This window comes from Chinchilla lanigera, unplaced genomic scaffold (assembly GCF_000276665.1).
Source record: "Chinchilla lanigera isolate Chin_1 unplaced genomic scaffold, ChiLan1.0 scaffold00030, whole genome shotgun sequence".
Taxonomy (NCBI): Eukaryota; Metazoa; Chordata; class Mammalia; order Rodentia; family Chinchillidae; genus Chinchilla; species Chinchilla lanigera.
The window spans coordinates 9,059,074-9,071,042 of NW_004955431.1; the positions used below are offsets into that span (position 1 = coordinate 9,059,074).

The following is an 11,969-nucleotide window of genomic DNA, read 5'->3' on the forward strand; positions in this document are numbered from 1 at the left end:
GGCGGGCGGCGGCCGGCGTGGAGGATGGCGCCGCTCCTGCTGCAGCTCGCGGGGCTCGGCGCGGTGCTGGCGGCCGCAGCCCTCGTACTGGTGAGGACCGGGTTGGGGATGGACGCGGGCTCTGCAGGAGACTGCGGCTCTCGGGCTTGGGCTCCCGCGCGCCGCCGGCTGTGCGACGTGTCTTCCCTGCTTCCCGCACACTCTCAGCCGCAGGTTTCCTCCCCTAGAGTGTCACCCCTCTGTGCAGCCTTGTCGGCTGTGTGCAGAGCCTTGGGGCGCGCCCTTCCCAGCCTCCCCTCCCGCGCCCCGGCTCCCAGGCCCCGGATCCCCGCCCGCCGGCCCGGAGCCGCCTCGCCCCGTCTCTGCGGCGCCCTCGCCGCGTCCCTGCGCTGCTGTCCCCTTGTGACAGGTGGGAAGGAATCAGGGATCTAGAAGACCCCTGAGGACTCGGAATGAGCAAGCAGTGCGGCTCCGGGCCACGTCTAGGGGTCGTTGTGTCTCAGAATGAAGCACTGTGAATTTACTGCTCCTCTTAGTAGTCTCGGGACAGTAGAGTCGACATTCAGATTTTCTTCACCGTTACTCTTCTGATAGACCATTTGCCGAGTGATCGCTGCCACATATTTTGGAATGAGCCCCTTATTAGGTGGAGAAGATTTTAGCTTGCTTGGCGTTCAGATTAGCTGCCTAAAACAGCTCTGACGGGAAGGGCACTGTGCCCGCTTCTCCAAGGGGCTTGAAAATGTGTGCTTAGGAACACCACAGAAAAACCAGTGAATGCATCTTTACTTCGCTGTTGGCTTATGCTTAGTGATCTGTGCCCTTACCGGGATGTCTTATTTAAGGGGTGGGGGTAGAATTTGACACAATCCCAGATTGAGGCTGCCTTCCTGAGTCTGTTGCACAGATTTAAATGTGTGATAAGTGTGTTTTGTGTGTGTGTGTGTGCTCCTGGGGATTGAATAAGGGCCTCTCTACCCCTAAAACATCCTCAGCTTTGATTTTTTAATTTTGAGACAGGGTCTCGCTAAATTGCCAGGACTGACCTCAAACATGTGGTCCTCTTGCCCCAAGCCACCTGTGTCACTGGTATTACAGGTGTGCAGGTGGTCCCCGGAGAAGCTACTGTTTATTGATTATTTCTGGTATTATATGTTAGATATTGCTTTGAATGTTTAGTAGGAATTGCCTCATTGTCTCACTGAGATCATTGTTTCATTGATCTTCGAAACACCGCTGTGACATGTATATTACACTTTTGCTTGATTTTTCTGGTGAGGGCATAGATTGGAGAAATGAGCTCCTATATTCTAATACTGTTAGTGGAAGTTAACCTTTTACGGGGGGACAGTAGTGGAGATTTAATCCATAGCCTTCACACTGAGCCTATCCTCAGGCTGGTTTTTATTTTTTACTTTGAGACATGGTGTCACTAAGTTACCAGGACTGGGTTCAAACTTGAGAATGCTGGGATTACAGGAATGTGTCGCTGCACCCAGCAAGTTAGTCTTTTTTAAAGACCAGAAAAAAATTTTAAAAAAAAATCCCTCTTATTTTTTTTTTTTTCTTTGTTTTTGTTTTTTTCTCCGGTACTGGGAACCGAACTCACAACCTTGCGCATGCCAGGCAGGCGCTTTTGCCGCTGAGCTAAATCCCCAGCCCCATCCCTCTTATTTCTTATTCATCCTGTATGTTCATAATCCCTCCTCACCGTACCTCATTTGTGAATTATTCTAAAACAAACCCAGAACATAGTATTTTGTTTGTAAATCTTCAACATTTATTCCCGTAAGGTAAGGGTTCTGCTTAAAATGTCACTGCAATAAGTGATTGCAGATTTTGTTTTTAAGTTCCACCAGTCGTCTGTGATTTCAAATACCGTATCAGTTCAGATGTCCTCAGTTGCCTCATGTATGTGTCAGTGGAAATGACTGGTTTGTTCCAGTCAGGATTCAGCAGGGGCCACACATTCCATTTGATTGACGTGTCTGGAGAAATTTTTCTATTAACAGTTCTCTTCCTTCGTGGGATCTTCCTTACCTTTAGGAAAGTTGATGTCCTGTAGTATTTTTCACAGTATGGACTTCACTGTTTGCAGTCGTGGTGTCTTTTGACATCTTCCTGTGTCCCACAAGTTTTTCTGTAATCTGGTATTTAGGATCTAGAGACTTGATCAAATGTATGTTAGCTTAATGAAGAAAAGTGTGTGAGGGATGCTTACTGCTTCCTCATGTATCAGAGACCTGAAGTGCCGGCTGTTTCTGATGTTGCCTGCCGGACCCAGCAGTTGCAAACCTTGTATTCAGCCCAGTGGGTTCAGTAGGTATTGATGACTGTTACCGACATGTTCTATTGCAGTGTGAGTTGTAAAGTGGAATACTTTTAATCATGTCATTCCTTCATTTATTACCTACAATTGTATGATGAAAAGAATCTAATCCTGAGCTGTTCAATTACCCTGACATGCTGTACCTTTCAGATATAAAAGGCAAGTTTTAAAAGTTTTGAGATAGTTCCCTGGCATTTTAAAGAGGTGACCAATCTTTGTTTTTAGTATCATGATTTACAATTTAAAATTTTTCCTTGTGTTTCAATCCATTGCGATACCGATTTTTTTGATGGTGAAACCCTCCCTTGGAGAGCAGTGGAAACCCCTTCCCGCGACTTTGTTCTTTTTGCATAACCCTCGTAATCATTGCTAGCCTTAACTTTCTGGTCCGATTGCTCTTCTGCCGTTCTACATTTCCTGCCCCAGATCTGAATCAACCAGCCACTGAAGAGAGGTGGTCGCTTTAAGTCGGAAACTGAATTTAGAAAGCACAACCTAGATGGTAGGGTTTGAAGCAGAAACTCAGTGTAAGGTAGGCTGCTGACTGTGTGCTCATGCTAATAAGAAGTGTGTTCACTTTGGTCCTGTAGCTGATGGAGTATTTTTGTTTTGTTTTGTTTTGGTTTTGGTTTTTTTCCGGTACCGGGAACCGAACTCACGACCTTGCGCTTGCCAGGCAGGCGCTGTGCCGCTGAGCTAAATCCCCAGCCCCTGGTGGAGTATTATACATGGTCATCAAAGAACAAGTGAGTAGAATCCCAAAATTTGTAGGTTGTTTTGAAGCAGTGTCTAGGAACACTGTTACAAAGACTAGTTTATTTCCAAAGCTATCTCCCCAGTGCATATGGAAGGGAGCCTACAGGTTTTATACTTCAGACAGTGCTGTAATTCAAATTCTTATTTGAAATATCAAAATTCATGAGGTATGATAGAAAAATATGTTGACTTTAACTTTTAAAAACTTAACTACAGTGAAAGATATGTCCCCCTCAGAATTCTCTTCACTTTCAACACACTGCATTGTTCGTGCCACCTTCTGAAGCAGTTGCGCAAGTCCTCTGCAATGAGGCTGCCTCAGTGTCCTGGAGAGATTGAAAACCTTTACCTTGCACGGCATTTATGATTTTGGAGAAGAGCCAGAAGTCAAACAGAGCCAGATCCAGTGAATAAGGTGGATGAAGAGACACCATATGCTTTTGCATGACACAAATTGCTGTAAACCCTTTGAATCAGTTTGAGAACATTAAGGCAGCCGCAGAAAGACACAGACTGCTTCAGGAAGTGGCAAGAGCCATGGGATAAGTGTGTTTGAAGTGAAGGGGACTATTTTTAGGGGGATTAATGGCAGTGTGTCTTTCACATAATTTTTATTTTAAGCATTCACTCGGTTGTATTTCGTTATCATACTTCATATTGTTAAACATTACTGTTCCCCACTGTAGGGGTTGAGGAATCTTTTTTATGTTTGCTGCATCTCTCTAGTCCTGGATAGGAAATCTGCCTTAACCCTTTTCTCTTTTCTTATCTCTCTTTTGAGACAAGATCTCACTGTGTACTTCAAGCTGTCCTTGAACTCACTATGTAGTGCAGGTTGACCTCAGACTTTCGGTGGATTGCCTGCCTCAGCCTCCCAAGTGCTGGAATTACAAGCATACCCCATCATGCCCAGCGTCATCCTATACTTTGCAACTGCAGTATGAACTTGTTCTCTGTGTCGTATAAAGGCTGTCGGTAGGGGTGAGACACTGGGTGTACACACACGTGCACTGGGATTTGGAGTTTCGCGGCATCGGAGATAGACGGGACTTCCAGTAGTGACTGTTCCTCGTTAGATCTGGTGTGGCGGTGAGAAAATACATAGGGCTCTCCAAAGCACTAGAGCCTTCCTAATGGAAAAAGGGCAATCATGAGTTCATAAGGATTAGCTAGGAGACCGACTGTCATCTGATTTTTAGAATCGTGTCCAGACCGTTGTTGATGAGCCCCAAACTGAGAGTGACTATTCCACCAAGAGAAAAAAATAATCTTGCAAGTGATATATTCTGTAACATAACAAATATATCTTTAGAAGATCAGCATAACATAATTTTTTTACGTGTCCACTTTTAGATTTCCATTGTTGCGTTTATAACTGCTACAAAAATGCCACCACTTCACCAACATGAAGAAGAGAAGTTCTTCCTAAATGCCAAAGGCCAAAAGGAAACTTTACCCAGTATATGGGACTCGCCTTCCAAACAGCTTTCTGTCGTTGTGCCTTCGTACAATGAAGAAGAACGGTGTAAGCTCTGTTTGATCTTTTGATAGGGGCGGTGTGAGAAGAACAGGACGCTGGAAGTGTTTGCTTCCGCTGTCTCTGAAGATGTGGGCTGTGCTGAGCGCGTAGCTGGTAACTGCCGTTCACAGAGGGGCACAGCGTCCAGAGGTGGCAGGCGTGAGTGTTCTAGAAACCTAACAAGCAAGCTGTCGACAGCGCTGGACCTCACAGATGAGAATGGCCCTGAAGGCCTTGTTAGCCTATTGGGGCTTTTTCCCTATGGAAATGCAGCTCAGTAACTCATTTTTTAAAAAAAGATGATTAATATTTTTTTTCCCTCACAGTGCCTATGATGATGGATGAAGCCCTGGACTACTTAGAGAAGAGACAGGTATTATTCTTTCTCTCAATGTATGGTCTCGAGTTAAAACTACACCAGGTTATGAACTGTGGACCCCAAGCCAGACGCACACTGAGGGAGAGAGGTAGAACTGGCAGGACCCTGATCCAAAGCCGTCTCTTCGCTTAGCGTGCTGCCAGCTGTCAGCAGGCAGGCCCAGCATGCCGCAGAGCACCTCCGGGGGCAGGTGCGTGACCTGGGACAAGTCAGCAAGCTGGTATTTCTCTTTACCCGCTACCCACCTTTATCCTCTCTTGCCTGATGTATTTACTTTTTTTTTTTTTTTTTTTTTTTAATTTTAAAGAATAAAAGAAGGATAACATAATAATAGGGGGGACTTAGCAAATTACAGACAAAATGGTAGGAAATTATCAATGGTTATCATTTTACATATTATTGTCTACAAAATAGTTTCTCAGGAAAACAAATAGACAAATAATAGTGAGTTACAGACAAAAGAGGTAGGAGATTATCAAGAGTTGTTGTACTATACTTTGGTATCTTCAAAGTGGCTTCTAAAGAAAATAAATAGAGCTATACATGAGTGACCTACTGAAAAATCATTAACTATTCTCAATGGTTGTTGTAGGAAACACATAAAAATAAACATACATCCATTTATGAAATAGGATAGGAACATTACAAACTTTACACAGTTATGGATAGATTAGTAGGAAAATATCAATGGCTGCTGTAATACGTGGTGGTATCTTCAGAGTGGTTTCTCAGGAAGACAGAGATATGCAAGAAGGATCTAATAAGTAGTTACAGCCTAAGGGTTGTCAAAAATAGCATATTACCTCCTCACCAGTGACTCCTTTCACTGAGGTATGATGGCTGGAAGGAAGGCCAGGATTGAAAAGAAGGACCGAGAGACTTGCACCTGTGTCTAGCAACAGGCTGTTTTCTTGTTCCTCCATAGTCATGATTACCCAGGGCTCCTCGATGGAGATGACGGTCTTGCCTGATGTATTTAAAATCAAGTGACAGTGCCGGACTGCAGATCGTGTGACAGCACAATGCTGTTTTTACTTCTGTGACTGTAAAGAGGCAGTTTTTTCAAGGCTTGTACTTAGGTTGAAATTCCTTTTATTCTCTAGAGTGTTCCCATCATATGTTTTCCTTTTTTTCCTGCACAAACAGAGGTAACACTCAGTCCTCTTGGAAGTCTCTGTTGGAGAGGCTGAGAATTAAGTGAGTTTATGGCTGCTGTTTGTTTCTGGTAAAAAATTGTTTATTTTGATTTACTTTACTTTTGAGACTTTATATAAAGAGAAGATACACTGAGACCGAGGGCAACATATTACCTATTTAAAAATTAAATGTAAAAATACGTCAGCCACATGGACTAGGGAACAGGCCAATAAAGTTAAGGAACCCAGAGTCATAGGGTGCAGTGCAGTGCAGCCAGGACGGGATCCATTCTCCTTGTTTGCGCACCTGGGCTTTTTTCTCCGTGCTCGTGTCGCCTCTGCCCAGTGTTGCTTAGCGCCACAAGGGCCTGGTTTCTTCCACCAGGGCAGAAGCAGAGGGGAGGAGTGGGAGGCACACAGAAAGAGTAGGTCAGTGCGTCCCCTGTGCTCCTGCCCGGTGTCTCTCCTTTTTGTTCTTAGCCTCCTTATTTTATGTGATTTGTATGTTCATATTTATATCTGCTTTTAAATATCAACACTCAAACAACTATTTTTCAAGTTACCTATACCTTTATTAAAATTTTTGGTGGTACTCATGCCAAATGATGGTGTTTTATTTTTGCTTCTTACAGAAACGTGATCCTACTTTCACTTATGAGGTGATAGTAGTTGATGATGGCAGTAAAGACCAGACTTCAAAGGTAAATACATGTGCTTTTAGAATTGCCCATAGGTAGGAAATACAAAATAATTCAGTGTGTGTGAGTCTTACTTTCACTTGCCAGAGGATCTTAAATCTGTGTGTGATACTCTCCTTTGCACAGGAAGTGGGAGAAAGAGATTTATGGAAAATACCGTTACTGTTCCACTTGTTCCCTGTGGCCCGCGGAGGCTTTGTCGATCACTGAACAGACAGAGAGTATACCCAGCAATAGTCAGTGGCCTCCAGGGAGCCCATTTTGCCTGTCAAATGATGCTTCCTTTTTCCCCAAGCATGATTCCTTTCTTTCTCACCCACCTCATGGTTCCTAAAGCGGTCATACAAGTAAGAGGCTGGCCTCATATCTGCCCCTGGGCATCGGGTATGGCCTTCAACGTGCCTGCTCTAGGCTTACCGGTGGGAGGTACCGTGTCGCTTCTGCTGCCTACATTCCTAGACCTGGGCCCTCCTGCATTCATCTTTATGGTAGTACATTCATTACATCTCGTCAGTGTTAGTGGCCAATAAAGTTAAGGAACCCATAGTCATAAGGGTGCAGTGCAGTTTAGCCAGGATGGGATACGTTCTCCCTGCCTGCACACCTCCTGGGCTTTTTTCCCCCGTGCTCGTGTCGCCTCTGCCCAGTGACAGATAAATTTAAATGTTTGCATTATTTAGTATACCTGAGATTGCCTTCTGTGCCATTCATGTTTGTGTAATAAAAAAAATTCATTTATGATGCTCTTAATAGTCTTACAAATAACAATCTAATGGACCTTAAAATAACTGTACAGAGAAGTACCCATTCACTTGCCTATTTACCAGCTAATTTTTGTTAAATGCTCACTGTGTAAGTAGTGCTAGAGACTATGCAAGGCTACAAACACAGGAACTTTGGAGACGTCATGAGGAGCCTCAGGGCAGTCATGTGACAAGCCCTAAAGGTAAAACGCTGTACAGAACGTGAGAGAAGAACAAGTGACTTCTGAACAAATACAGACGAGGAATGCAGGGGATAGTATTCCCATTTGAAAACTTAGACAAAGGCGTAGAGACCAGACAGCACCGGCAGGGCTGTTGTAGGAAGAGCAAGTGCTGCTCTTGGAAGCGTGAGTATGGATGAAATTAGGAACCCAGGGGCTGGGGATTTAGCTCATCGGCAAAGCACCTGCCTGGCAAGCGCAAGGTCGTGAGTTCGGTTCCCGGTACTGGAGAAAAACCAAAAAAAAAAAAAAGAAATTAGGAACCCAAACTACCTGCACGGTTTTATTACTACATGGAGGGAGTAGCCGAGGAAAGAAACAGGGGGTCTTGCTGCTGAGGGCAGATGCAGCCTCAGCCCCACCGAGGAAAAGCAGCGAGTCCTAAAGGGTACTTTCCCCGGCTGCCTCTGCGGTATGTGTGGCCAGCTGGACTCCTAGAAGGGGGGGAATGTCCAGCCCCTGAGTAGGATGAGGGAGAAAGTGTTAGCAGTTGTCCCCACAGCTCCCAAGGTTCGAAGACACTGAACACTTAAAACCATATTTAGTAGAAGCTTTTACTTTTAAAAAGAACTAGTTTCCCCACAAAGGAGTATTTATTGGTTGCCCATGAGCGTCTTGTTCTCTATGGGACACGAAGAAAATGTTAATATACTTCTTGTTCTTGAGTTTTAGGTTAAAGAGGCAAAACTTAAGCACAGAATATAGTGCAGGAGAACATTGCAGTGGTGTAGGGCATTTATTAGACCCCTAAATATATCAGAATGATGAGTAAAGCACTGTGTGAACTGAGTTCTGGGTGCTGGGCAGGTGACAGGTGCTGCACTGTCCTCAGGGCACTGTAAAACGTGAGTGTGCGCGTATTCCAAGCAGATGCGGCTTCAGCTGTATCGGCCTTCTCCGGGGTGAGTAAAGATCTACGTTAGAGGGGAATTAGTATTCATTGATTAGATACTTCTTTAGCTGTCAACATAGGCCACTGCTGCTCCAGTACAAAGGTTGAAGACTGCTTTATGTCTTGAAGGAGTTCACATCGCATACTGGAGATGTGTACCAGGTAATGTGAGCACCACGTGTTAGATATTTTCATCAGTTAGGAACTTTCTAATAGAGAATACTTAGGTAATAAAGGCACTTTATTACCTCATATGCCAGAAGGCTGGCGGAGCTGATTTCAGAGCCATTTCATCACTGAAACTGTCACTTTGCCAGCTGAATACCTTTTCAGTTTGTATGCACAGCTCTAAAGCTAGGACTTTAAGAACCATTTCTGTATGCCTCTCTCCTTTTAAACTAGGAGTACAAATCTTTACTTGAAACCCTCTAGCAGATTTACCTGAGTTTATGAGCCAGAGCCTGGAGGGAGACACGGCCATCCAGGCCTGCAAGAGCCTGGAGGGAGACATGGCCATCCAGGCCTGCAAGAGCCTGGAGGGAGACATGGCCATCCAGGCCTGCAAGAGAGGCTGAGAAAGTACTTGATAAAGAGGATTTGCATGAATCGTGATTCTCCCCCTGGGCTGCACATCATCTCGGTGCCAGACTGGAGCTCGAGGTGGAAGGAAGAAGGGAGCATTGATCGATAGGTTGGTAGCTGACAGTGCCTGTCTGCTGTGGTGCTGCACAAGGAGTATGTACCAAGGACCATGGCGGATTTGCTCACCAAGACAGGGCAGTTCCTAGGGGCTGGGGATTTAGCTCAGCAGCACAGCACCTGCCTGGCAAGCACAAGGTTGTGAGTTCGATTCCCGGTACTGGAAACCCCCAAAATAAAACAAAAAGATGGGGCAGTTCCTGCTTCTGTCAGGCACTACACATACATTAGTCTCTCATGTCTATGGGTTCTGCATCTATGGATTCGACCAACCACTAGTCAAAAATATTCTTTAAAAAGTCCCCCATAGGGGGACTCTGAATAGGGGCTCTGAATTCTATCCCTAATACCAAAAAAAAAAATGGCATCAGTTCTGAATATGCGCAGAGGTTTTTTTTCCCCTGAACAACTTAGTATAACTACATAGCATTTATATACTGCATTAGATATCACCAGATGGTTTAAAGTATATGGGAAAAAGTGTATAGGTTCTGTACAGTCCCTGCCCCATATTATATAAGGGACTTGCCATCCTCAGATTTTGGTGCCCCAACAATAGGGTGGGAGGTGTGCTGGGATTACTGAGGGGTGACCTTATCAGCCTTTGAGTAGGTCACTCCCTTTGAATGAGGAAGGTCTGTTCTGTGGCATCAGCCAAGTAGGAAAATGGTTTCAGAATGAAAGCTGTATGCCTGTAATCTTCCTTGGGGAAGGTAAGCATGAGCATAAAAGCCAGGAAAAGACTGGCGTTTGAGCTGAATCTAAGTGCACCTGACAGGTGTGCAGGTGGAAGGTATGTGCTGGGGAGAGGCTTACATGTGAGAGCATGGCGTGTTCTGGAAATCTAAAATACTGCTGATGTGCAGGGTGCTAATGGGACAGCATGAGGGGCTGAAGCTGGAAGGGGTATGTGAAGGCCTCATTTTAGGGTCTCATATACCAGGATCAAGAGTTAATGTGTGATACTGATAAGCAGTAGGTCATCGTGGATATTTGAATACGGTTTCCACGAACCTCCTGCCTTATTAGGAAGCGGGTGAATTGCAGTGTTAGGCGATGCTGAGCATGGAACCCAGTGCTTCATGTGTGCTGGGTCTGTGCCGTAGTGCTGAACTACAGCAGCCCATGACTTCTCTTGTAAGTCAGAGTAACCACAGTTGCTTGTAGTATTAGTGATTTAGGTTTTTAGGATACTGAAGGCTTTAGCAATTCCGAGGCCAAGGAACCAGTGGAAAAGAAGACGCAGGAGGTTTTGAGGAGAAAGAGGAGTTATGATGTGGTTATTTGCTGGAAGAGGAATTTGGAAAGATTTGAGAGAAATGACGCAGGATGCAGACAGCCTCTCTGTGGCGTAAGATTGAGTGCTGTCCAAAACAAGTCGTGAAACAGTATGGAGGACCTGATCACGGGTTTGTACCCGGCAGTTAGCACCTGGCTTTTGTTTCTTGTAGCCACTTAGCAGGTTAGGTAGAAGATCTAGGAAAAGAAGAGACAGTCACTCTATTCTGGTAGCTCTGCAGGAAATTGAGTTACAGCCTCAGTGACTAGTGGGTCACTCTTGTATCTTGACACCAGGAGTCCCGCAGCTCTGGTACGCATGATCAGGTCACAAGAAGGGACAAGCCGGAATAGCGGTGTTAGAGCCGAAATGGAAAGCACTGTGTCCACGTTGACTTTCTAACCTTTTCCTTTTTTTTAAATTAGTACACATTTTTGTTCGACACAGTAATTGTGTATATTGATGAGATACAGTGCGGTATTTCAATACATGGGTGTTGTATGCAATAGTCAGATCTGGATAATTGCTTTATTGATCACCTTAGACACATGGCATTTTCCAAGTTAATTTTATTCTCACTTTTATATAATTTGACAGGTAGCTTTTAAATATTGCCAGAAATATGGAAGTGACAAAGTACGGGTGATAACACTAATGAAGAATCGTGGAAAAGGCGGCGCTGTTAGGATGGTAATGTGTACTTCCCAATTTGTACCAACAATATTAAGGTAGTTAAGTAACCTTTTTTGCAGACTGTAATACACATACTGTAGAGCTCAGTAGATGAATTCCAGCATTTCAGGTTACAGCTTCTTTTTAGTAATAACGATGTATTTTTCCTGTTCAAGTCTAAATGTGTAATACCTGCCTTAAGGTTTAAAGTTTTGTCACCTGTGTCTTTGATGAGTTAGCAAATATTATGTAACATTTTTTCTATTACACTTACCCAAGGCACTGCATTGAGCATGCGAGCGTGAGCTAAGGTGAATCCTGTGTTGATCTGGCCTGATGAAATATGCAGTTTAGTAGGAAAGACAGGCGTTTGCGTAAGTGAAAAGGATGATGACATGTAGGAGACAGGTGCAGGCGAAGTGCTAAGGAGTTCCAAATCGGAGTGCTTGCTTCCACCTGAGGTGTATTAGGTATGAATCAAGATACGGTGAAAGATCAAAAATGAGTAAATGTGAAAGAAAGCCTGAATAATAGTGCCTTAAATAACTTAGAGGTTTATTTATTTTTTCCCTCAGAAAAAGTAGCCTCGAGGTAGAAGGTCCATGGACTCGGTGAATGACTCCAC

The 11,969-nt window shown here is 44.4% G+C and overlaps 1 protein-coding gene across 2 annotated transcripts in view; it reads left to right on the plus strand.

Moving 5' to 3' along the window:
• Window positions 1–11,969, plus strand: part of Alg5 (ALG5, dolichyl-phosphate beta-glucosyltransferase) — a 38,524-nt gene continuing 26,555 nt past the window's right edge. The window contains exons 1-5 of one of the 2 annotated variants that reach the window (XM_005387674.2): window positions 1–90; window positions 4,439–4,610; window positions 4,931–4,977; window positions 6,752–6,820; window positions 11,270–11,362. In XM_005387674.2, coding sequence (XP_005387731.1) covers window positions 25–90; window positions 4,439–4,610; window positions 4,931–4,977; window positions 6,752–6,820; window positions 11,270–11,362 — 447 coding nt within the window. In that variant the 5' untranslated portion in view covers window positions 1–24. Of the gene's footprint in view, window positions 91–3,005; window positions 3,076–4,438; window positions 4,611–4,930; window positions 4,978–6,751; window positions 6,821–11,269; window positions 11,363–11,969 lie in introns of those variants that run through there. The other variant, XM_013515813.1, reaches the window with a different exon arrangement.